The following is a 27,398-nucleotide window of genomic DNA, read 5'->3' on the forward strand; positions in this document are numbered from 1 at the left end:
CTCTAATTTTTAATCTAACCTCTGGTCAGACAATTTTAAAAGAAGGCAATGCAGACACCCTGAAGATCGCAAGGCTCAGTAAGCACCAGCATACTGCACACCTTCTTTATTACACACAGGTACTAGGTGGCAAATATAGTGCTTCACTCAGTCAGTCAGTGAAGAGAGTTTCTGCTTCTTTCTAAAATGGATTAAGAAGCAATTTGAAATCTCTTTCTTGAGGTTGAAGGATTTCTCTGAACAGATCTGTAGTGATGCTGTGAGCCTGGAAAATATAAAACACTGTTAATTGTCATAATTCCTGAAACACACTCCAAGTTTATATGTAAGTTACTTCCACTAGTCTGCTCAGATCAATGTTTGCTAACCTACCCTTATTTTTACATCATCTTTTATATAATTATGTCAATTATATAATTGTTTAAACTCAAGGAACTTCCAAACAAGTAAGGGTTATATACAAAGACTCAAACTATGTCAGGAGCTAGCTAGTCAGCTTTATTGTAAAAATGAAACAAAATGAGCCACACAGGGTTGCTCTCTTTTCGGTATTATAGCTGAAAGAGACAGCTGCAAGGCAATATTGATTTTTTCTTTTAATTTAAGAGAGCTTTATACTTCTATTAAAAATGCATATTTTAAACTTTTTTTTCACATAAAAAGTTTACTAATTTGGGGGCTAAAGTAAAATTTGTCATGAATAGCTCACAAGCATGAATCTGTGTTACTACTCTAGCAGCTGCAAAAATATCTAGCCTCTACATGTGTACACCACTTACTCTTGCCATAATTGTAAACATGCTGAAATACTAAAAAAAAAAAAAAAAAAGAGAGAGAGAGATACATGTCATAACAACAAAAAGAAGCTTTACAGGATTCCTACCAATCAGTTAGGACTAACTCAGACCAAGTGAGAAGAAACTGCAAAACCAAACTCAAAAGATCCTGCCAAGCACACCTGTTCTTTTATGCCAAGATAGCTCCTCCTGAGCACTTCACTTTTTGACTGTATGATGGCTTCATAGATTTTTCTGGCCTTTTACTTTCTAAGTAATTCTTACTTTGCCTACCTGTTATCAAAAATCCTTGACCCATCCCTCTGTGGTTAGCAATATCCATGGGAGTCAGTGATCTCTTCTGAGATGTGTCTCTCTGTAAAAAGGGAAGATATACTACTAGCTAGTGCGATACACTTATCTACTGAAACGTTTTATGATGTTTTTTATGATCTAATCCAGTAGACTGAATCCTACCAAAGCGCAAAGCTCCAAGCAGCACTAAAACTGTACACCTCTAGCATACAGACTCCCTCAAAGGAAGACTGCACACCTCTAACACACATACAACCCTCAAAGGAACAGTCTGATGCATTAAACCTGAAAAAAAATTCTTCTTCATACAATAGTCCCACACCCTCCCCAAGACTTTTAACATCCTCCTCTCTACAGGTAGCAAGAACCCCTGTACATCAGAAGTCAGGAGAGAAATGAGATCTTCTGTACATCAACACTGGGCATGACTGAAAGCTTCTTCCCCTTGACATGTCTCTACTTATATTGTAACATACCCTGAATGTATGAGTTGTGTTGGGCCTTGAAAATTGATTAACAGTAACAGTTCTTTCTCTGAGTGCCGGTTGCTCTATCCTGCGAGGCACTGCACTTGACACTCTGCTAAGAGCATATCGTCCTTGACGCTGAGAGAATTAAAAAAAGCATTAAGAGAATGCAGCAATTGAATCAGTTAAAATATTTTTTTCTGTTGCCACACAAAAGTACACAAGGAGAAAAGAAAAATATGTTTTCTCTGACCAAAAGCACCAATTTAAGGGTTCTCATGTTTTTCAAACAGATGTGAGACTGTTCCTAATACTAGTCTATAATTCCCAAAGGCTTACATTAATTAAAATAATAAAAGATTTTACATTTATCTCAATTCAAAATATTATTCAGAAGAAGAATAATATCAACATGCCAATCTACTTTCATTCTGACTTCCCCAACCTTCAGAAATAGGCTGGTATAAGAAGAGCTGTTTTGTTCAGTTGGTATCCTTTTCTGCTTCAGTCAGCATAATTTTCTACTTCTTATAACTTAACATTAATGAATAAAACACTGAAAGGAGCCTTTTAAATCCAGATGCATAAATGTGCAAGGTTACTATCTTGTTGATTTGCTGTTTTTCTATTTTTTTAAACCAGATTTTTCTGTTGTCAGAGAAGTCTTTCCACCGTGATCTGTTTGTGACCTGACGTTTTAAACTGACTTCTCTTGTATTGTAATGATACCCCAGTGTAATTCACATTAGCATGTTAGAACCATCTATGAAATACAAACCAAAACAAACTGTAAAATTGGTCCTTTCAACCAGTGACACAGAGCAGGTTATTTCTAAATAGCTTGAAGTTCTTCACCAATACAAAAATGAACACAACTTACAGAGCTCTGTTGCAGTCGAGGTACTGAAAGATATTGTTCAAGAGCCTCAGAATTTATTGGTGGTAACTTGTTCCGTGTTGCAGGTGTACGAGCAGAAAACAAACGATCTGAGCTGGCAACCCTACAGAATTTTAAGTGTTCCTCTTTTAGGAAAATTCATGTTACAGACTTCTTCGCTGAAGCGGTATGAAATTATAAAGTAGTACATTTCTTTATAGAGCTTGGCTACAAAACATAACAGCAACTAATACAGCAATAAAAAAAATAAAACAAATGCCTTTCCTCAAAAAAGCATGGTTCAGCTTGCTTTCTTTTCCTCTCTGAATTCTACAATTAATAACAAATTATGGCTTAGTTTTCAAGTATTTTGCAAAACCTTTCACTGGTGAAATTTCAGTAAAGTTCTGAGAAAACCAGAGAATAAAATTAAAAACTCACAATTTCGTCCGTCTTAGGATTTCCTCATTGTACATATTAGGAACTTTTGAGCAGAGTTGGTCAGAGGTGAGAGAAGGTAACCTCCGATGGTTTGGTAGTTTCCTAGAAGATGCCAGCAGTGCCTGAGATGATGACAGAACACTATTATCAGAAATTCTCCCCAGCCTAGAATATGCTGAATTTGGAGCACTGGAGGCAGTGCTTTGCTGTTTGTCTTCTTGCTCATTCCTAGGGAAAGAGAAAGAAATTATGAATTAGGATCAAGAATCCTTTTATCCTTAACAGCATATCATTTCAACCTCTGCAAATCACTATCACATCAGTGATACATACAAACAAAATCACTGCCTTTTTATTACCTTTTTCTAATTGAAAAACATTTTTTATGCAGTGTGAATTATGTCACATTTTGAAAATGTCAATATCCAAACCTACTGTATTTTTTCTACTCTGGTAACATGCCTCTGTTGGAGTGGTTTTGCTTGAATTGTCATCACACCATTCAAATCACTACAGAAGTTGCTGGAGAAACGCTGAACCTATTAAAAAGCAATAACTATGCGTTAACCTTTATATTTTTGAAGGAAGACCTCAAAAAGCACATAGTTAAGAGATATTTTACTTGTATTTTAGAAAAGTTTCTATTAAAACAGTTTAATAGAATTCTCAGTAGTAGATGGTGCAACTATGTAATTTCACTTATTTTAAACAGATTTTTACAAATATGACTTCCATAATTTTGTTATTGAAGTGCAATTCAATTTAAAATACTCTTTCAGTTGAAGACAGAGTTTGATTCTCCAAAGCTTCCATTTTCACTCAGCACAGGGCATAGAGTCTAGGAATTATTTATCTACGCATTTTACTTCTGGCTGCTGGGAGCACTAGAGAGCAAAGCACACCAAAGAAGAGAAGCAAGACCCCTGTAACTATCTTTTCCATGGTCCTTATCTCACTGCTTAACAAGCATGGAAAAAGAGTAGATGGAAGAGAATGAAGTTGCTTGAACTCGACAGAGAGAGAAAAGAAACAGAAGTGGTGGTTGAAAAAGCAAAGCAGGTGACAGAGGGAGAAGGCAGCAAGCAGGACAAAACAGAACATTTTATCAATATAAACATGAGCTTCCACAGACAGGTAAGGCCTAGTGCCAACGTGCTGGTGGATGTACTGCAGAGAAAAAGAAGTTGCAACTTCACACCTCTGCAGTCCAGGGAAAAGTCCACTTTGTTTTCTTAATTATATCAAGAAGAAATTACTAGACCACAATAAAGCAAAATTAAGAACAGAATACAGTCTAGGGCAAAATACAGTCTAACAAGACTCTCTTGGTAAAGCAACTGCAGCAATATCTTAGGGATAAATGGCATCTTTAAGAACCACCAAAGAAAAACAAGTGACAACAAATAAAAAATGCACATTTAATTAACCCGCATTTTAAATCAGATGACTTCAAGCACACCTAATTGTTATAAAAAACCAAAACAAAATGGGCGGAAAAAAGAGCCTTTTCAAGTTTCAACCAAGACTGTCCAAGGTTTGCAGAGAAAAAGAACACCATTTGATAGAAAGTTATTTTTTATTTTTACCTGTGAGGAAACAGAATGAGGTCCAAAAGATACACTTCGTGCTTCAGAGCCTCTGGAAAGAGGAATGCTCCCAGTATCTGTTATAATATGAATGGCTGGCAAATGTGGCAGTTTTGCTGTAACAGCTTTCAGGTTTTCCAATTTTTTGTCACACTCTGCACAACAGCAAAAAAGGTAGATGTAATAAGAGGAATTTTCTGTTTACTGGCCATCCTTTGTTGGGGTTCAAAAAATATTACACTTCACAGTAAATAAAGACTTTCATATCTTTTTAAGTTTCCATATTATTTAAAAATCTACCATAAATTATGTTTTCCTAAAAGCTTTCCCATTTGTTTATGCTTTCTCTGACACTGACATACAAGTTTGTCTATACAGTTAGAGTTGGAGGTGGGTGTTTAAGGAAATATTGCTAAGACTTTGAAATGTTATTTAAAAATCCCCAAAGATTTTTCTTTTTAAGCAGCAAAAAAACTTAAAAATATATATAAAACAAAAAGTCTATTGATAGCGTCCTTGTCTGACAGCAGCTACATGGTGTTTCATTTTGGATGTAAACTACTATCTTATTTCTATTATAAATACAAACTCTTTTCCTTCCTAGTTGAGATACTTTGGTAACTAGCTATTTGTCATAAGTTCATGACCTTCAAAAAGATAGAAAAGCAAACCTATCATAACACCGCTAAGCTATCCTCCCTAAACTATAATATTGAGAGCTAAACAATCTGCCTGTGATGTGAAAGGGACTTTTATATTTCAGTAACACCTGAAGTGCTAAATTCTGATACTGCAAGCATTCTGAGAAATTTTGCCATTTCTTACTTTGTTGTACTCTTATATTTGAGGTTGAGTGTACCTCATACTTGAGGTAACTTCCAAAACGCCCTCAAGTATTCTTCTATTACCATCCTTTGAAAATACATTGAAAGGACGCGAATTTCCCTCAGCCTCCAAAGACAATATATGCACAATAAATAGATTTTCATTTCTAGTTAATTTTCCTTGCTACGGTCCAATAGAATATGAAAACATAAAATAAAATTACATGTGTCACCATTTCTTCATCCTGTACTCATGAACTCCTAACATCAGCAAGACTGTCTATCTCCTACCTAAAGGGTTTTTTATTAACAAAGTTCAAACAGTGAGGACTAGGAGACTTTGATTCCTAGGTTCCAGATTCACATCACATCATCAGTGATCCCCTGCTAACAGCATCAATCTGCATCTCAAGCCAATGATTTTTATTTTTTTAAACATGCTCTCCCAAAATGAAGTTATTTCAGTAAGTATTTTTCCCTTTTTTCCCACCTCTCATAAAAAACTCCCTAAAAATTAATAAAGTTTTTATTTTAGGTGCATGTGTGTACTGTGTGTGTGCGCACACTCATGGCAAGGCATTACATATCTTACAGTGCTCCAGCACTGGTTATCTTAAATAAAGCTTGGAAAATTTGGTTATTTTAAGGGGTAGGGGAGAATCACTTTTCTGAGTTAGATTTAATAAACACCATATTTGAAAATATCAGATACCTGGGATACTAGTTTCCCAATTTTTTTTAATCAGTTCCTCCAATATTCCAATGACACTGCTCCAAACATGATCAAACACTTCAGAAGCCACAGCATCTTTGATACAGGCATTGGGAGAAACAGGGGGAATGCCACGCTTACTCCTCTTCTCAGAGAGACACATCTTCTTTTGTTCCCAACTCTCATCATCACTAAAAAAGGAAACAAATTCAAAAGAACTCTTATGGATTTTGCCTTTTTTTTTCCTTTCCTTCCAGTACAGAAACATAAATACAGAAGAAAAGGCAGTCAGCTGTAGATCGCCAAAAAATTCAAATTCAAATGCACCTATGGGAACAGAACCTATCATACACATATAAGGATTTCTTTTATTTTTTTGTTTGCAGTTGAAAAATTAAAGAATCCCACCAGGGCATTACAACAGAAAGATCTGCAGCTCTAGGAAAAACCTTTATACATGGCACTTAGTCATTTGAGACTAAATCCTATACTCTTTACAGTAACATAAATGAACTATTATCTGTTGTATTTGTCAGGAGGACCATAACATAGAATATTTTTTTTTATCATGCCCTGTGCACCTGCACACATCTGCAGCACTCCACCATCGATCAAAGACAAAACAACTTTAAAGGATTTCTGTAGTCTGACAAGAATAGCAGAGCCTATAGCCTTACACATACCTTCTTCCTTTCCACTGCTGTGAGGAGAGTTATGGTTTTTGGGGGTTTTTTTGTTTCCTCCCTACTTAGGGCAGCACATTGCAGCAACATTTCTTAACTTGGTCTTCTAATACACCTCTCAGGAAGGAATTTTTCACCTTTTTCTTTTTTTAATGCCATCATATTTCTTTCTAAGGAATTCATTTTTTTGAGATCATAAAGATGACTCCAAATTCATACTGGTTTCTACTATCTCCCTTTCTCAGTCACTTCTTCACTTCTTCCTCAAACTTAACTGCATAATTCTTAACTATAACTGAAACGTGGCTGAGCAGTCCAAATCACAATATGACCAAGCTATTTTCATATCAGGTTTTTTAATGCCTAATGTTTTAGTTACGGAGAACAAGGTATTTCAGAGTTGAAGAAAACAAGAGGCATGCGAAGGAGGCACAAAGGAGAAAACACACCTTCAGACAAGTGCCCCTCCCAAATTAAATTTGCTTACTCAGCAAAATGAGGAGAGAAGAATACTAAGAGTATTCTCAAAGGCAGTAACCCCAGCCCTCTCTTTCAGAAACAGGACTGAAAGGGTGTCAGTCTGGTTCCTCAGGTTTTCAGAACAACCATGTCTTTGTCCTGAATGTGCATAAAAAAGCATAAAAAGCTATGCTTTGTGCCCAACTAGTATTACCAAAGTTTTCCCCTCATAGAGGCCTTTTAGGAAACAGTACATTATAATCTTTCATCCACCCAGTAGCCTAGTTGCTGGAACATTCAACCGGCTCATAGGAAACCTCGGTTGACTGTCAAGAAAATAACTGACTCCTGCCCCTCACAAAAATGCTCTGAATGCAGGCTGCAACCAGCAGCTCTCCTCACAAAGCTGTAATACACTGCACTGAAAGAATTTAAGATTCTTTATCAGGGCAGACAATAAGAGAATGTACAGTATAATGACCCTAAACAACCTGCTGCTCAAGGCACTCACCTGGGAAGAAGGGATGCCTTCATTCTACCCTATCTCAAAATTAAATATTCTTTTTACTGAATCTCCATGCACCAAACACCTCAAAACAACTAGTGGTTAAGACACATCCCTCTGACATGGAAGATGTGAGTTTTGAACCACTAGAAAGACAACATACCTAATCTTCCACATGCTCAGTGAGTGCTCTGACCACTGTGCTACCAAACACAGGGACAGAAGGAACTGTATCTTACAGAAGAGAAACACAATTTATGAACCCTGACAGGGTTCACTGATAATTTTTCATTATATTCTTCAAAAATACATATATCTGTTATTTACAGTTCCTTGCTGTCAAAGGCAAGATATTCTTCTATTTTTCCATCCATATCATAGATTTCTTCTTCCAGGAAGGAATACATGGCTGAGTCAGAAATCCTAGTGGAACTTGAATCCAGTGATTTATGTATTGGAGATGCTGTTGGGATCAGTTTAGAGCCCGAAATGCAGAGCCTGAAAAAAAAAATCAACAAAACGAAAATTAAACATTCAAAGAAAGAAGAAAGTCCATATTTAATTATACTGATATGTTTCAGTAATACAAAAATAGTATTTGTACATACTTCTGAAGGGGGGAAGACAAAAACGAAAACTTGAAAAAAAATCAACATACTCTTTTGTATTACTAGTATATTCACAGAGGCCAGGCAGACACTTAGTATCCACATAGGTATCATTTCTGCTCTGAAAATGCTGAAAGCCTTCATCCTTTGGCACTAGAAGCTGCTTTCCTAGAACCCTGAATAAAAGGAGAGAACAAGCAACTTCTTAGATGGAAGCCTATGCCATATGCAAAGATCCAGAATACAAACAGCTGCAAAGAGTAGGTAATGTAAAAGCACACCTTACATATGCTTTCAAAAGCAACTCATGGAGGGCTCAGAGCCCTGTGTAATACATCAACATCGCCCAGTTTTTAAGTCCTTAAAGTTAAGCTGATTTACACTAGATGAGTTTCTAGTTTATAAATTTTAAGAGCAAATAGTGAAACTTGTTAGATTTTTTTAAAGCCATTCTTCCTTTCTTACCAAAACTCTGTAAGAAACATTTAAAAATGGATGTAGAAGACAAATAATATCTGCTGTGCCTTTACTTATCTAATTTCAGTATCCATCAGTGTGAGCAAAAGTGCTAAGCAATAATGTTTACATGGAAAATTAAGGCTAAAATTAATGTTCAGAAAATGCAGGAACTCCAAAATGCATAATGTAGAGGAATAGACAGAAAAGGTAAAAGCAACTCTAATAAATATACACAAAATTATGCTATAAAATAATTTCTGAACACAGTATAGTTAAATAATCGTTCCTTACTGAATTATTTTTCACTAGAATTTACAAGGGATCTCAATAGAATTTACCAGTCAAATCTGAAGTGCAAGTAGCAATGTTCAGACTCACCTGAACATGTTTTCTTGAGACTACCTTTTACAGAACAACACTTTATGCCACATGAAGCTCTAAGCAATGGCCTTTTTCACTCTTTATTTTGTAAGCCAAGAACAAAAAGCTTTCTCTTTAATAGATCTGATCTTTCTCTTATTGATGACAGTTCTTGAGTATATTTATTCGCACATGTTGAGCCACATATTCATATATCAAAACAGCTGTTTTATAAATTAAAAAAAAGACAGCCAGCAAGCAATTTTAAGCACAACTCAGAAATAAATCTGGCATCCCAGAAGCTATTCTTCTGAGTAACTAGTCAACACACACCAAGTTTAAAGGTTTCATCTTAATAAATGAAAATAAGTTTTGTTTTCTTTTTAAACCACAGGAGGTACCACATCCCTTAGTAGCAAATGATGCAGAAGCTCCCAGATTTCTTCAGTTTACTTTCAACCTCTTGGACTTGGTTGGTATTGCCAGCATTAGATCTGAATCAAAAAATACTACATACAGGGAATCACTTAAAATAAATTCTACCCAGTGAAAATACCCTAAATAACATAGAGAAATTACTTAATATTTTGATTGAATTACACAGCACAAAAATCTGTCTCCATTTTATGCATGCTCTATTAACTTTCACAGTATGTAAACAAGGCAAAATATGGCTTGATGCTAGTGAAAACTGCCTCAGTTATTTGACAATTCTGCCTTTTTCATGACAAAGAAATTGTTAGTTGATTTTAGTTTATATTTACAAGCAAATTACCTAAAAGCACTGAAAGCATACCACAGTTATTGAAAGCATTCTTTTTAATGGTGCTAACAAACTATTGACTAGAAGACAGTCATTACACATGCAGGCCCATGTTTAGAATAAGAGAAACCACATCTCATAAAGAATGTCATGCCACCATTTATGAAGGCAAGACAGTATAATGCAGAGCAACACTGACTTGTCCCCTGTGTTACAAGAAGCAGTCATCAGGCTGCCTAGAAATTCTGCACATCTATGCAAAGCAATTCTTATTAATCATGTGTGCATCCTCATATCTATTCATTGGTTATTGCTGGGTTAATATAACACATTGTTTTACATGCTTAGGAGGATGTTGTGGTTGTGCAGTATATGTGAGGCATGTGGTCGTCCTTCATATTTCACTAATTTTTAGAAGAATCAATTACAGAATTACTGAATTTCTTGGAATTTCACAGTATGTTTTCACTTAAAATAAAATCAAATATTTATTTACAAGATGTATTGTTTATTTAGGAAAAGTCATTATGAAAATGGTGTGTTATTATTTTCTCATTACATCCTGCTAAATTACCTTTGCCAGCAATCATTATACTAAGCACCACTTTCCAGACTTACTGTGCAACTATGGCACAGCTCAGTCCCAGAGATACAGATTTGAACACATAAGTGTTGCTGATCATAGAATCATAGAATCAGCTGGGTTGGAAGGGACCTTCGAGATCATCAAGTCCAACCCTTGATCCACTACAACTGTGGCTACTAGATCATGGCACTAAGTGCCACATCCAGTGCCATACATTAAGAGCAATCCATAAGAGGGTACCCCAAAAATTCAAATTAGAATGATAACTGATGAAAACTAGTACTAGCAAAACGTTTCTTTACCTTAGGTGAGGAAATTGTTCAACCCAATCGGCACATTCGACCTGCAAGCTCTGCGTTTGGGTGGTCACTTTTCCTTCAAACAGCATTTCATCAATCTCCAAAAATAACTGATGCACTCTTTGTGTGTTGGCTTTATCAAATTCCTACATATTATAAAGTTAATAGTTGTTAGCAAATTGGCGTCTAAATTAAAATTACCACAATATATAAAGAACAAAACAACTTGAATCAGTTTAGCTGGGCATGTCAGAATGCATGTTCAGACCATTTATTTGAGACACACAATTTATATACCACAATGCAAAAAAAAAAAAAAAAAAAATCCCATATATCTGACTTGAGCAAGTTGATTCAGCAAAAAGGAACTAAAAGCCTACATTTCTAGGATGTTAACAGATAACTGGCAGCTGCCCAGGATTAGCCAACAGTAAAAAAAAAAAAGCTATAATGTGTCTGGACTACCAGCCTGTTCCCTGCTCCAATATGAAGCATCACACTGCATCTCTGGGACCCATGGCATCAAAGCTCCCTGCTCTTTCTCACTAAAAAAGCTAAGAGGGCAAAGAGGGGGCACCTTCCATCTGCATGACCTAGTCTGGTGGTTAGGAAACAGTCTCAGTGTGAGAAATGCCCTTCCACACCTCTTCACTGAACCCACAAATCAGTGCAACCAGAGACAGGTGAGCACAGAGGCATATGAAAATAGCAGGGAAGTGCCTAATTTTATCCAGTGATGTGGAGACAAGCACTTGGCTGAGGGTTCCTCGGCTGGGGCACTGTTCATAATGACATTTGCCACTTACATTAGATACTTTGATATACTAAAAAAAGTGGTAATACTCAGGGCCCAAATCACATTTGTTCGCTTCCAGCTGAATGCTTCAAAGCATTTTGGGCTACAGAAGGGATCACACCGAGAAGGAATGAGAAAATAACTCTCATACAGGTTATTGTATAACCCGGAGTGAGGCTTTCTCCTGAAGGGCTGGCAGTGACAGATAGGGTCAGTACCCTAAAGGTTAGGACATTATGCAAGAATAATGGCAGAACTACCACTACGAGCCATGGAAGGCTTTTTAAAATGAAAGTGGCAGCAACTGCAATGCTTTTGGATTTATTCAACACTGCCAGCCTGCACCAGGTCAGCCTCCATAAAAGGTACGACCTCTCTCTGCATCATCTACAAAACGGAACTGAGCTTATGTAAGAGCTAAATATTTACCAAGACTGGGAAAATTATACACATGTTCATGAATGTACTTTATAACTGAAAACACTGAGAATAATTCAGATTAGACATCACCTGCACTATGCAGTATTTGAAAACACATATTTAATCATTCTGATGGACTCAGAAACCTAAGCCTACCTTCTTCAGTAAAATAGGTTTGTTTTCCTCAAACTTCATCATTTCATATTTTTATCCCATTTTTCTTTGTTACACATTAGCAGCACTGATACCAACTTGCAAACAAAACTATTTTTTTAAAAATTCAATTAATTCAATTTATTCAATCACTAGGCCATTATGGATGAGGTGCTGCATGTCCATTTTCAGCAAATATTAATCTTTTCTACAATATTTAAAGAAAGAGAACTGTAAAAGTTTCTGTGACGCACATCATCCCTCCAGGAGTAAACCGAACTTCTTTCAGTAGACAAACCAGTAGTATAGCTGTTTATTCCAGACCAAGAATTATTCAACTCCGTGGGTGTCGTACAGCCACTAGATGAAAGTGATGAAAGTGTTTCACTGAAAATATGACAAATTAAAACGAAAAACATGATTATTTTCTGTATAAACATTTTTAAAATAAAGCAACCTATCACGTAAATGGACAGCAACACGTATTCCTGTTGAGCTGAAGAGGTGCAAGCATACATTTTCAAGTAGAGTGCAATGAATACCTGCTCCTATTAGTACCATTTACTGCCTTAAAGGCAACTCTTCCTACACTATTATACTTTTGTATGTATATATATCATTGCAACTGTATGGGTCCTCTAAAATATGCATATATGTGTGTGTATGTATTTAAATATATCTGTACCCATGCACCTATATTTCCAGCTCTAACAATTATTTGGTTTCCCCTGTTCAGCTAGTGACCCTATGAAATACCACACGTTATAAATAACATAAGCCTTCTTTAACTCTATTAGAAGCTATCACAAGAAAACATTTGCAAAACTAAGCACAAGATCTCTACAAATGTTTCAAATACTATTGAATTATATATCTGTATGCAGTGCCTTCTATGTTGTTAAACTTGGTGTACTTTAAATCTTGAGCTCTGGCATTAAAGTCCTCGAAGCCCTACCTGGTCCCTGCCAGCTACCACCCACACTGGGATGCAGGGAAAGTAATGGCAATCAAATGTGCAGGTCAGGCAAATTCTAACCAGTGTCATCTGAAATGAAACTTCTTGAAAGTTAATTAACCTGCAACATTGGCAAGCATGATTTCAACTGAATCATGAAGTGACTCTCCTTCCAGACTTAATCAGTGACCTTTACTATGGTCTCAAAATACTCAAATCCACAATGCAAACCGGGAGTAAAGTTCAAACCCTCTAAAAAATGAGTTAGTTCAATTTATATCCTGAATTAGGTTGTGCAACAGTTATCATCCATGAGAATAACTAGAAGCATGACAAGTGAAAATTGATCCCAATCTTGAAATGTCTAAATCAAAAGTGCATTAATGAAGTACTGTTACAGAAGTACATGCATACCAAGTATAATTGTCGATGGCTTCCTGCACATTTTTGGCAAAAACTGATGGAAGAGACTCTCCACTTTTTCCAGAGATACACCGACTTGTGGAACCTCTGGACAGTCCCTTCCTATAAACACAGAAACACATCATTTCATAATTTTAAATAAAATTAATTTGCACCTCGAATGGAGGGGAGGGAGGAGAGAAAGACAACTACTCCGTTGAATTTTTCGATCCTATCCATCAACACAAACATTTGCTTGAAACAAACTACCTTGTTTTAAAATAGACTTGTTTAACTCCACAGGCATCCTCCTTCAATTGTGCAGTTTAAACTTTGCACAAAGCACACACAAATGTAGCAGCACCTCACAATTGCAGCAACAGAGCAAAGGCACAAACCGGTAACTGCCTATACAGTAATTTATTTACCTGTGTGTTTCTGTTCAATCATTAACATAAGTCAACCTTCTCAGCTGTCTCTCCACATAAAAAGAAGTTACAGATAAGCTGCCAAGCAAACAGTGGTCTTTACTAAAACTAGTTTAGTATATGTTTTAATGAAGGAATGTTTGGGGTTTTTGTTTGTTTTTAGCTTTTCTTAATGGAAACTGTTTATAACCACATCTTTCTATAATCCCACTAAGTTTTGTCATCAATAAACTAAGCCCACCTCTTCAGAACACACACAGATGTGTCAAAGTGTTCCTCCGAAACACTTTTATAACAACGGAGTGCTTTACCTGTGAAAGTTCCTGTTTTCATCCCATAAAATCCTCAGGTCAGAACTGTGAACAGTAGCATGATTGCATCAAAGTACATTTGTGAATGAGTAACTATAAGGAAAGAGCTAACAGTTCAAGAATTTTCTTCATTTCTTTAGACAAGAACTGTAGCTTTGTCCTGCAATAGTTAGGACTGCTGTCTTCTTTCTATCCTGGTATTTATCTTGCCATTACACATATTACAAAGATACATGTCAAATTCTAACTCCCCACTCAAATGGACTACGTAACAAATGCTACTCCTATATCTTAGCGAATAAGACACCAAAAACCTATGAGAAGTTGAACTTCTCATCAGGGAAGACCTTCAATTGCAAATTCTTGGAGGCTAGTACAAAAGCAGTGGAAAACATCTCTATGTGTTTGCTCAAAATATCCTAGCTCTTCCCTAGGTATCCGCTTTTGGCCAGTCAGCAGCAGGAGGCTCTATGAAAATTCATGCAGTCCTGTTCCATGACTGGACTCTCATGTTGTCCTAACACCAAAATCTAGCTCCCAGGCAGTAACAATGAGCTCACAGTCCATCTTCTACATAGAATACTGTTTCCTTCTGTTCCTGTACATATCTCTCTGTAATTTCATTTGCCAGGTTATTGCTCAGGCAGCCTTATAAGGTCTTTCAGTATTATCATAGCTGATCTTCATTCTTAGTACTTTTCTAAAGCTTAATATCACCACCAAGATTTCACACTTCACTGTTCATGTCTTTACCTGGTCAACTAGCTCAAACTGCCCTGGACAGATTCCCATGTAACATCACTGGATAAGGAAACCATTTACTGTTACCTTCTGCTTCATACTGTAGTAATTTGCCTGTACAAGAATCCTTTCCTCTTGAATTCCAGCTGCTTTATTTACTTGACAGACTCTTGGGTCTCCTGTATCTGTAAGACTTTCTGACTTCCTAAAGAACCCGGTGAGCGGGGGGTAAGGGGGGGAGGGGGGGGGGGAGTTGTTGCAGGAAACCTGACCCTACAAACACGAAAAACCCAGAAATGCCACCAGTAATATTTCATGGACCTTCTCTTGGAAACTACATATAAGCATTATACTTAATAACATAACACAGAGAATCAAAGAATCATCAAGGTTGGAAAAGACCTCTAAGATCAGCGAGTACGAACATTTGCTTAACACTGCCGGGTTCACCACTAAACTGTTTCTAAGTGCCTCATCTACATGTTTTTTGAACCCTTCCAGGGATTCCACCACTTCCCTGAGCTGCCTGTTCCAATGCCTGATCACCCTTTCAGTGAAGAATTTTTTCCCAAAATCAAATCTAAACCCTCCCGGCGCAACTTGAGGCTGTTCCCTCTTGTCTTGATGCGAGATGGAGCAAAATAGCGTTTCTGCCACATTGTTCCACTGCATGTTGTAGTGCTACGTCTCCTGATTCCTTGGATCACATGCCATTAGAAGCTGTGCCAGGAAATTATTGCAATAATATAAGACGAAAGGAAAAACCCCTCCCAGCACATCCACAGCATCACTTCCCCTGCGCTGGCAAGCAAACACCAGGAGTTGCCGCAGCTCCCGACTACTCCCAGCCGTCGCCGAAGGCTCTGCAGTTGCGGACATTAAATGGTGACGGTACAAAACAATCACGCCATCCGCCTACGCCGCGCCAGCGCTCCCACCGCCACGGCCCGCAGCCCCGGCCTCGCACTCACCCCACGACGAGCAGCCCCCGGCCGCTGCCGTAGCTGCCCGGCGGGACGGGGCCCCGCGCCCCGCGCATGTGGGAGCTCCGCGCGGCCCTCGCAGCGCCCCGGCGCGGCACGGCCGGGGGCGGCCCGCCCGCTGCACCCGCGGGGCACCCGCGCCGCGACACACCCCGGGGCAAGGCCTCTCCCCCAAAAAGGGGCGCCGGCAAAGTTAAAGCCTCAGCCTGAACGGGGGCGGTGTACATCGCCCCCGCCTCTCGCCTCTCAACGCGCAGCCAAAAGAGGCCCAGTTTATGGTCTTCTGCCCAGAGGGGGTTTCTCCCACCTTCATAGATGAACAAAAATTATGCGGTGCTGGACAATTGAATAAAGAATTTTCCTTGTTAATTAACTGAGTTCTCCTCCAAACTATCCCTGTGCACATCACTTATCTTCCACATCACATGTGCCAGAGCAGAGCATAGGTTGTCAGCTGCAAATTTACAGCAGCTCCAGTAATCCACTAGCTCCATTCATCTCTAGCTCCCGTGCATAAATTCTGGCATCTGACGAAAGCTTCTCTTGGAAGAGGAAGCACATCTGCTTATAAACAAGAAGAAAATATAAATATTCAACTACAGTGCGGCATGCTGGAATATTTTTACTTCGGAAAATACTACATTCATAGGAAATGCACACATCCTTTTCCCTCTAGGTCAGGTAGTTATCTGTCCAACTTGACTGCAATCAACCATGGTACACTCTCACTGTATTTCTTGACAAAACACACACCTTTTTTTCCGCATACTAAGAGCACTTTTACTCCCTTCCAACAACTTCAGTGACCACAAACTGCTAAGTATGGCAGACAGTACTGAACATCATTGCAGATCCTAGAAGAGGTCATATCTAAAGACACTACTGTAACAGTGCTCAGGGTTGAGCATACTTACATGTAGTTAATACAGCAGCACTGAATTCTTCCTTCAGAGGTTTGGACCTTTTATGAGACAGATCCAGTGACTTTTACTGCTGTTGAAAGAAGTGGCTTTGGCTCAGCCTTTAATCACAATACAAATAAATACAGTAATACAAAGAAAATCACCTGTTCCTGCTTCCAGTCCCTGTGCCTCAGCTTTCTCAAAGTCAAGACAACTGTGGAATATCTTGAAAAGACATTCCTGAAATAGTTTAGCTGAGGTAATTCCAGTAGGTGCACAGTAAATGGCCAGAACCAGGACAGCCACCATGATCTGTGTTAAATTCTGTTCCTACCTTTACAAAACAAAGTAACAATAAACCGTTCCAATTTTCAAGACAGGTTTATTTGTACATAGCAATTTTATTCTTCTGCAAATTTTGAATGCATTTCAAAAGTATAAAGCCTTTAAGATGGCATGAACTTGCGGAGTATTATATATATCATTTTAAACCTATTTCTAATCTTGGTTCATTGTAAAAATATGAATGCAAGTACAATACTTGGTTCTAGGCAATATAAACAAATTCTGAGAGCAAGATATTGTAGAAGTAAATCTGACTTTTTCATATAAATTATGAATCAACAGTAAGGCAAATACTATCATCTTAATTAACTGCAATAATAAAGAATGCTAATTAGAGTCTTCAAGAAGGTGTTTTATTTCTTTAGATCTGATAGGAGGCATTTACTGCTGCAGGATCAAGTGTCTGAACACAGAGAGAAGGAGTAGCACCCTAACAAAACACTTGGAAGTGATCCACAACTTTCCCAATATATATTGTTACTGATGTACATTTGGAAATTCAGTTAGTATCTTTTTAAAATAGATTTCTCTCATCAGCAGAGAGATCAGAACATTTTTTCCATTATGTTTCTACATCTCTGAAGAAAATTTGACATATAATAAATCACTAAGAACAGGTGCAGAACTTCATCCTCTCTGAACAGTGAATTAAAAAAAAATTAATCTGAAATGTTGTGTGGCAACAGCTCTACAGTATCTAGAATACAGAGTGAAGCAATGCAAGCATGGGGAGACCTTAGTCTGCATATGTTCAGGTATACTAAATACCTTTCTCTGTCCTCTAGAACCACAAACACACCTGGCTTGAGATGTCAAAATGTCACATCATACTGCTAAAAGCTTCTGTAGCCCAAGAGACTTGAGAACCTGAAATTTCTCTTCTGTCCTTTCTATAGTGTGACTTCCATGGTGTTGGATTGGAAGAAAGACAATACTGAAAAACAAAGTAACAACCCTTCACCCATCCCACAAACTCAACTCCTCTTGGTTTAAAAACAAAACAAAACAAAACAAAAACAAACCAATCAAACAAACAAAAAAAAAAGAAAAACAAGCAATCGCACAACACAATACAATCACTCATCACCAATGACCAATTCCCAGTCCATCCCTGAGCAGCAATGGGCCCCACAGAGACAACACCAATTTGTATACTGAGCATGACATTCTACAGTATGGACACCAAAAAGTCCTTGACTTGGGGTAAATGCTACTTAGCAACAATCAACAATTGTTGTGTTATCAATTTATTGTCATACTGAATCCAAAACATAGCACTGTGCCAGCTACTAAGGGGAACATTATCCCAGCCAAAACCCTGACAGAGGAATATCAGCCGAGCAGAGGCATTACACACTGATGATGGACAGAATTTAATTAGGTAATCTCCTGCTGCACATCCATGAGAAACCCCTCATGCACACTGCCACTTTCTAATGATTAAGAAGAGAAATCAAGTTGCTGTGCTAATCCTGTATTTCTTGCTGGCTGCAGCCTGTATGACACAATGCCACTACGTGACCTAGCAGCTAGCCACCTTTCACCTCACATTAGAACAATGAACTGAATAAACATGCACAGCAGCATCTGAGCTGTGTGTCCATACATACAGGAAGAAAAAAAAATTATGTACACTACGATGTACACTTTAATTTCACATCATAGGAAGATCATAAAGAAATCAAAATTAAACTCAGGGGGTTGAACAATAATTAAAACTTCTGGTGAGAGTTGAGATAGGAGGGTGTTTTTTAGATAGGAGACAGAAAGACAGTAACCAGTCCATCCCAAGGAGTTCACTTGGCCAACAGAGGATGTATTTTGAAGACTATTAATAGAGTTCAGCACACCTAGTTAGGAGAGGGAAGAGTAAGGATGTAAAAACTTTCATGCATTCAGAAAATGTTGTGAAAGGCAGTGAGCTGGAGGAAGAGAGGGAATAACATGAAAAGGAGAGATCATGAAACCCATTAAAAATACAGTGTAAAATAGAAAGCAAGACAAAAGGTTTGGATTCTTAAAGTCATGTAATAACCTATAATAAAAAATCCACAGGGATTTACATTTTGGTGCAGAAAAGTTCCCAATATGCGCTTTGTAAAGAACTGCAACATGGTTATGTCACTAAAAATATCTAGCAGTCAGTACGACTTCAGGCAACTGGTCACATTAAATATTTTTATTGGACTGTGTCTCCCTTGGTTACAAATCAGACATACTTTGTAAATGTATATTTGTAAATACTCCAAACGTATTCTCTAAAACAGTACACATGGTTTGCTGGTACTCCATCTCATCAGCTATGCATAGGTAATGTTTTACCTCTGCACTGCTTGGAAAGTTGAGAGATGTTTTAGCAAGTGACAAGTTACTGTAGCCGTACTGATGATTTAAGATAAAACTTGTTCAACCTTGACATATGTAATCCCATATTTTTAACTGACTAAAACTGTGAAACATTTTTATGTGTGCTTCTGTTTTATTTATCAACGGACAGTTATTTGCTGACCATAAAACTGAATGCTGTGTTTTGTTTTGCCTCACTACTATGAAGATTTATATCTCAAAGAAAACACTGTAACAATATTCTTAGAGATTGTTAAACCACCTCATTGCAACATAACACATACCACTGCTTAAAGCATACTATTTAGGATTTATCCCTTATGATTTATAGAATTAAAAAAAAATACCAAAAACATTCCAAACTCTCTGATTGGAGCATAAAATGTGTATGTCTGTATATGTATTTAGCAAAAATGCTAAAAGGCTTTATGTGTTAATCCTCACATACTTTCAGAGCTTTTAGGAACTAATTAGAATATGCTTTTGTAAAAAATACAGGGGTAAGAGGAAAAAAAGAAAAACAATAAAAACCCAGAGATTTTTACCAATTGCTTCCTGTATTGGTTACTTAAGTTTTCCATTTTAGAGAAAATTATCATGTAAAAAATCAGGTAAAAATAGTTTGTGCTAACACACAGTCTGTGTGCACATGTATTGCACAGTATGAACATGTTTTCAAGGGAAGGAGCCAAAACAGCACAGAAATCCCCACACTTATTTTCCATATAGTGTACACACATGCACAAGTACACATTCACATCACTTCAAAACTTTTTCAACAAAATTATAGCAACAGCAAGAATAAACTGACTCATTCAGCATTCAGTCCCAAGTTCAGTAATTTGTCAAGAAGAGAAATCTCTAATTCCTTTAGATCTTGATCAAGCTGACAGGAATGATCTCATCACTGAAAAGACCAGAAACTTCCACCAAACTACTGCAGGATCCAAGAATCTTCTCCATTACCAAAAATATTGGTGAAGAAAAAAAGTTGATCTGGTGCCACTATGGGCCAAATCTAAACTAAAAAGTGTCATACCCCACAAACAATTGCACACTGAACTCTACATTGACAAATGACTAAAAATATATAAAGTCGAATCCATTTCTAGTCCCCCAACTCACAAGACTGTGTTCACGATGACAGTTAAGTGTAACAACATGGGCCAAGGGCCTTTCCTCTTCTCCTTTCCATGGCTGACCTAGTAACCAACTTATTGAGCGCTTCATCAGAAATATGCCTGGCTGTAAACACGCCATCTCAGTTTCCTATAAACAACACAGGCTAATATTCAATGTACACAAGAATAAGTTTTCAGCATCTGAAAACAATCAAAAGACTTAGAGCAAAAATGAGATCCTCTGGTTTTAGGGTCTAGGCTTTTTTTGACATTTATTCTCTAGCTGATTAGCTAGTACTGCCTCTAGCTCTGGGGGCCCCAGCATAAGAAGAACGTGGACCTGCTGGAGGAGGTCCAGAGGAGGGCCATGAAGATGGATTAGAGGGCTGGAGCACCCCTCCTATAGGATGAGAGAGCTGGAGAAGTTTCTGGGGAGACCTCAGAGTAGCCTTCTATTACCTAAAGGGGGCCTGCAGTAAAGCTAGAGAAGGACTTTTACAAGGACATGTAGTGATAGGACAAAGGGGAATGGTTTAAAACTGAAAGAGGGTAGGTTTAGATTCCATATTGGGAAGAAATTCTTTACTGTGAGGATGGTGAGACACTGGAACAGGTTGCCCAGAGAAGTTCTGGATGTCCCATCCCTGCAAGTGTTCAAGACCAGGTTGGACAGGACTTTGAGCAACCTGGTCTAGTGGAAAATGTCCCTGCCCATGTCATGGGGAATGGAACTGAAGGATCTTTAAGGTCCCTTCCAACCCAAACCATTCTATGACTCTGTGACTTGCTGGAAAATTCATAAGATTTTCCAAAAACCTCATGTTACATATAATATTTCAATACGTTAGGAATTATTTTTAGTTCTATCCACTTAGAAAACGTAGATGAATGTGTAGTACCATATAAAATTAAAACTTATTTTTCCACTCTTTTAGAGTTATTTGCAATGAAAAAAATGGACCATGGCAAACCACCACATTACTATATTTACTCTTTTAGATCAGTATAAAAATGGAAATGACCAGCTAAGTAACACTGCAATGCTCTGTTAGTATGCATTACATATGTGAAAGAGATCTATTGCTTTTAGTGCTTAAAACAGGAGACAGGGAATCAGTTTCCATCCTCTTCTGCAGCTCATCAAGTTACTTATACCCATATTTTCAAAGTTCATAATTTTGAAGGCCAAAGCTTGAGCTGCTGAGAAATAAAAGTTGACAGAAGACCATGACATTTGTACCTCACAGATAAAGCTTCTTGCACCAAGTTCACAAACATGTTTTCCCTGTGTTAGGGGATCAGTAGGATTAGTTTCTACAAAATATTACCCACTCCTAAGAAATATAACTTAAGCCTTGCCCAATTTACTTTAGACCAGGTAAGGGCTCTTATCTTGCTAGCTATTGCAATATGTTAGGATAGCAATAATAATATTTCTTAAAAAGCAATCAATGTATCTTGGTGCCATCAGCATATTGTGTAAGTATACCATAAAGCATCTTACTATCTTCCAAAGAAATTTCATTTTTATAGCAGAACATTTTTTTTAAATAAAAGTTTAAAAAGTGGATTTTTTTCTCCATTATGAAGAAAAAAAGATTTATTCATTAATGCTCCCTCAATGTAATTAAGAGGATATGAAATCACTATGTAAATAAATAATAAATGTAAAATCTCACAATGTGCTGCTATAGTTTAGCCCTATACAGTATCAGGACCAGTTGTTGGTAGTTGAGGAGCTCAGAAAATTCAGAATACTTGGAAAAGTTAAGAAGAAACAAGTGCCAGATTTTCATTATTTTGCATTCTTACAGTATTTTGTTTGCTATCAACTTGTCAGTACCCAAGAAAAAAATACTAAGACATAAAATTTATCTCTTCATCTATTAACCAATTACTTCTAGTTACATTGCTATTAATGAAAGTACACTGGCCATTGATGTCTTCTAAAACATTTTAAACAGCAAGAAAACAGCAATAAAACTTGTTATGGAGGAACTTTCTTTGGAAGGAAAGCAAAAGCTTCTAACATGTACCTATCAATAATGTATTCTGTAACTCACAAATTCAAATCTCAACTGTAGGCAAGGAATACTAAAGTTGTCAATATTTAATTAGGATGCTTCTTATAAAAGCTTAAGTGGAACCATCTAATTAAAAAAATGCTAATGTGGAGGTATAGACTTTCCTTGTCAAAGTGATATATCTTATTCCTTCTTCTACATCTTTCTGGTTTGGTTTTGTTTTTTTTTAAGACAGACAATACCTTATCAGAACGATCTTAACTTCTATGAGTAAAATATTTGAAATGTCACCATGCATACAAAAGTAAAACGGGAATAATTAGGTGGTATCGGTTAGAAATGTTTCAATAGCAAGTCGAAATAAGCATTTAGCTGCACACAAACAGTTTTAATGTAGTAGGATTTATTCTTCGTTCCAATACAATCATTTGTTTTAAGAGTGAATTTCATCCTTTTCTAGGAATAAAAGTCATCAGCATTTCAACAGGAATACCAACTTGTGCAGCACTTCACTTGGCTTTATTTTTGGTACTAAAAAAAGAAGCAACTAGGGGAAAATTATGGGCACATGACACTGTTTTGTTCTGGTATTATTTATATAAAGCATCAAATACCTTCTAAACAGAACTCTTGTCAATCCACTTCAAACCAAATTAACCTCCCTATTAGCAAAAGGTTGCTATTTTACACAAATGCAGTAAAAGTTTAAGCCTGAAAGAGCTTACAATTTATTCTGGACAAAAACAAAATGCTCTTGATCGGAGGAGGGGAAAATAAAAGAATTACATTAGTGAGGTTTTGTGCTTTGACTTTAAATGTTATGCTACATGGAAACCAAACTAAAAGTAGAGGTTCTAAATTCCAACTGAAAGAGTAACAGCGTACTGAAGAGATTATAGGCCAGAAGAGTTAAAAACTTAACTCTCAAAAATATATTCACTCCTATCAATGCCCAATAAAATAGTAATATCAAAGATTAGCATAGTTTAGTACTACAGAGAAAGCGATTATAGATGTTTGTGTACTAATATTACATACACGCAGCTTTTTTTTGTAAGAGTACACAAAAATTCATCAATATAATAATACAATTATTGCTGATTTTAGTAAGCTATTCAGTTTTAAATATGCTAAGAAACCACTTTTTTTTGCTGTAGTAAAATATCACCAGCCAGATCCTAAAGCACACATACTTAAGAGGCTTCTTTTATGAGCAGGTAAAACCTAAACATTTTCAGGGTGTAGTTTTTAGATTAAACACAGAAGCATCCAAACTAAATTTTACACCTGTTATTGACACTTTACAAGACAGTGACTGAAATGTCTGTTTTGATGCGCAGCTGCAACTTCGGGACAGAGTTTGATACGACTCACCCACCTATATGCGGTATCTTTACCTGCGGTATCCCTGCTCAAGCTGAGCACCCCCTCCGCTCCCTCTGGCCAGGGTATGCTCTCCCTGCGCATCCCGAGGCGTTGTTCCCCTCGGAACGGGCAGTTTTCCTCCGCCCGTGCGGGGCCGGGCTCTGACTCCCATCCCTTTCAGGCGGGCCCCCTGGGCCGCTCCAGCGCTTCCCTTCTTAATAGCCCCGCACGAACCACGGCTCCTGCCCAGACAGGTGCGCTTCCTCCGGCATACACCCGGGGGAAGGGAATTCCTGCGCAAGGAGACGCACCTTGCGTCTCCCTTAGGGAGGGCACCCATGGGCAGAAAAGGCCAGGTGCGGGGAACCCCCAGGAGCGAGGGGCGCACACCTCACCCGCTCCCCTCAGGTGTGGGGGGCGCGCACTCACGCGGGGCGCCGCGGGATGCCGGCCGCCTCCTCGCCCTCTGCCGCCGCCTCCTCCCCGATGTCGGGCAGGGTGATGAGCAGCCCCTTGGCGCCCGCTCGCCCCCCGGGCTCCTTGTCAGCCGCGCCTGGAGCCGGGCGCGGGGGGCGGCCGCCTCTGCCCGCTGCGCGGCCCCCGCCGGACTTGGGGCGCGGGCTGGAGGGCGGCGGGGCGCGGCACAGCCTGGCCGGGAGGGCACCCGGACCCGGCTCCGCCACCTTCATGGCGGCGGGCGGGAGCCCCTTCCCGGCGCCGCAAGCTCGGCTGGGGGGGCCCGGCGGCCTCCGGCGGGAGCTGCCGCCGCCTGCGGCCCGGCAGGCGTTGCTAAGCGAAACAAACCCCGGCGGGCACGCACCGCCCTGGGCGGGGAGCACCGCGCCGGCCAAAGGCCCGAGAGCCGCCCCCACCGGCCCCCGCACCTGCGAGCGCAGCGCAGCAACCTGCTGCAGCCTGCGAGCCGACAAAATAAAGAGGGGGCTTTCCTCTCCGATTAGCATCCCACCTAGTATTAAGGAGCAGAAACGAAGACCATCTGCCAGGACAGCAGGACCCCGCTTCACACATCTGTGAGCAGAGAGGGTTTAACAGAAGGGGGGAGCCAGAGTGACCCAACCCAGCACACCTGTATCACCGCACCAGGCAGACACCGAAGGGAGCAGCTGGGGACCAACGCATGCCTTTAAAGATGCTCCCAATCATCCCATGCAGTTTGGAGAGCAGTAGAGGGTAATCAGATGAGCGACTCTCGTGCTAAAAACCCCCACAGCAGTGACACAAGCCAGGCAGCTGGAGGCACACAAGTGGGGACGGGGCAAATCTTTCCAACTTTGCCCTAGCTTTCCAACATTGGATTCTTGCCTGGATGAAGTGTGACCACTCCAACAGCAGTTTGGGAACACTGTAATGGTTGGTATTATAGACAGGGCGGACATTTTGCCAGCTCAGAATATGAACATGTAGAATGGCCCATGGCAGTGTCCAAAAGAACAGCAGAGGCTGAAAGTTGGCACAGCTGCTTTATAGGTAGGATCCTCAGGATCACACATCAAGCAACTAGTTACACTATCAATTTAAGGTTGGCATCTACTGGTACACAAAAACCAAGGTATAAAGTGGGGGATTTTATCCCTGTCTTGTCTTCCTAGCACATCAGGGAGTGCAATAAGCTGACAGAGAGAGCACATGGAACACTAAGCAGAGGACTGAGATTTGAAATTGGGATGTTCTTGGCCTTTTTCTTACAAACTGGAATAAATATGCACAATCTGCATTTATTCCTACCATGCCAAAAAGCCCTGACTGAGCTGCAGTGAAAGTAGCATAATTGAGGTCACTGGTGTGTAGTATATTTATCTCAGCTGCAGCCCCTGCATGAAGACCTGGAATAGATCCTATTATGAACAGCACTGTAACTTGTTCATTACTCCCTGTGTCCTGGTTCTGGCCAGGATGGGGCTAATTTTTCCAGTAGCCAGGAGGAGCATGGCTAGGACCCCGAGATAATTCTATACCACCTCCTGTCATGTGTAGGGAGCAAAGGGGATTTGGGACAGGGGGAAAAGGAGTCCCTTCCAGTTGGGTAGTGTGAAGCAACCAGTTCGGGTAACATTGTGTTCTGCATGGTAAGCATTTGCATGTGAATCAATCGCCTCTCTTGTACGCTCTGTTATTAATATTGTTCCTGTTACTGTTAGTTTTTTATTTCATTGCTGTTTGCAGTAAATTGTCTTTATCTCAACCCATGATCTTTACCTTTTGTGCCTCCAATTCTCCTCTCCAGCCCACCACAGGGGGGCGGGGAGCAAGCGGTGTGGAGTGTTTCAGTGGGGACACTAAACTGGGGACCATTCCTAAACCATGACTCCCTGTCATTCAAGATCTGCAGAAACAGTCAGGTTCCACTCCAAATCTCCAGACCTGACCATTCTGTCTCGCTCAAGACCTTTACATATTCTGCGTTCAATACAAATGATTCCTCTTTAGTCCTAGGTACTATCTTTGTCATTACAAGTTTGGAACTACTTTTCGTGTATTTGGTGTTCAACTCCTCAGCAAATCAGCATAATATAGTCTGATGCTGCCCACTGCAAAGAAACTAGACAGTTCAGATATGAACTGTGAATCCTGAAAGCACTTACAGATCTTAGCCATGCAAAGCCCATTTATGGAGTCTCAATAATATTGTCAAACAAATGTACAGGAGCAGAGCAGGAGTAGGTAACTTCTAGACAAACAGGGAAAATTTATGTGAAAATTTTGTCTGGTACAACTGATAACCACTGGCCCTGTCTTTATTGCCCTTGTGCTTTTTTTTTTTTTTTTAAACATTAGTCTAATTCTCATTGTGAGCCTTAATGTCTTTATCTGCGGGAAATCATTTTAAACTGAATCTACATATTAAAATAACTATTTAGAAATCATAATCATATTTTTATCATTTAAAATTATTTTACACTCAGTAGCAAGTACTTTTAATTTGTATTCTTATCTATATTACAAAACTAAGCATTAATAATTTTTTTTTTTTATGTTCTGAAACCAATTTTGAGGACATTTGTACTGAAGAGAAAAATCTTTATAGAATTTACACGTTGTCATTTGTCAGGCTTTAAGGGTCAGAAAAAAACATTTGATCATATATTTAATTGTATAGTCTGACCTCTTTTATCACATTTCACCTCAGCATTTCTCCATGCATTCTCTGCATTTTTATGTCATTTTTAATATCCACGTGAACTGCTAACATTTTCGAAACAATTTATATTGATGTGGAAAGAGAAATTCTGCTGCTATGTGTCATTACAGATTTAGGAAACATAGGAACCCTTTCACATGTTAGTCTTTAAATAAGAGAAAGAACAATTGACATGATGCATACCTGGCAAGCCATCCTTACCAGCTTGCCTCCTCAATTTTCATGG

General features: G+C 38.8%; 1 protein-coding gene across 10 annotated transcripts; it reads right to left on the reverse strand.

The window, feature by feature from the left end:
* Nucleotides 1-62: 62 nt before the first annotated feature.
* FAM149A (family with sequence similarity 149 member A) lies at nt 63-27,373 on the reverse strand. Of its 10 annotated transcripts, none has more exons than XM_032686760.1 (14): nt 24,980-25,056; nt 13,459-13,569; nt 12,344-12,476; nt 10,724-10,866; nt 8,304-8,429; nt 7,973-8,143; nt 5,999-6,189; nt 4,463-4,617; nt 3,312-3,415; nt 2,877-3,104; nt 2,439-2,559; nt 1,568-1,696; nt 1,071-1,152; nt 63-282 (listed from the first exon to the last, which is right to left on the reverse strand). In XM_032686760.1, the coding sequence occupies exons 1-14, from the start codon at nt 25,039-25,041 to the stop codon at nt 182-184; spliced, it is 1,857 nt and encodes a 618-aa protein (XP_032542651.1). In that variant the 5' UTR covers nt 25,042-25,056; the 3' UTR covers nt 63-181. The 10 variants fall into 10 exon arrangements, with proteins under 10 accessions (XP_032542651.1, XP_032542647.1, XP_032542654.1 ...); XM_032686756.1 differs by lacking the exon at nt 24,980-25,056 and adding an exon at nt 24,442-24,646; XM_032686763.1 differs by lacking the exon at nt 24,980-25,056 and adding an exon at nt 15,898-15,959 and having other exon boundaries at nt 63-265.
* Between the last annotated feature and the right edge of the window lie 25 nt (nt 27,374-27,398).

The sequence above is a fragment of the Chiroxiphia lanceolata genome, chromosome 4, assembly GCF_009829145.1.
Source record: "Chiroxiphia lanceolata isolate bChiLan1 chromosome 4, bChiLan1.pri, whole genome shotgun sequence".
Taxonomy (NCBI): Eukaryota; Metazoa; Chordata; class Aves; order Passeriformes; family Pipridae; genus Chiroxiphia; species Chiroxiphia lanceolata.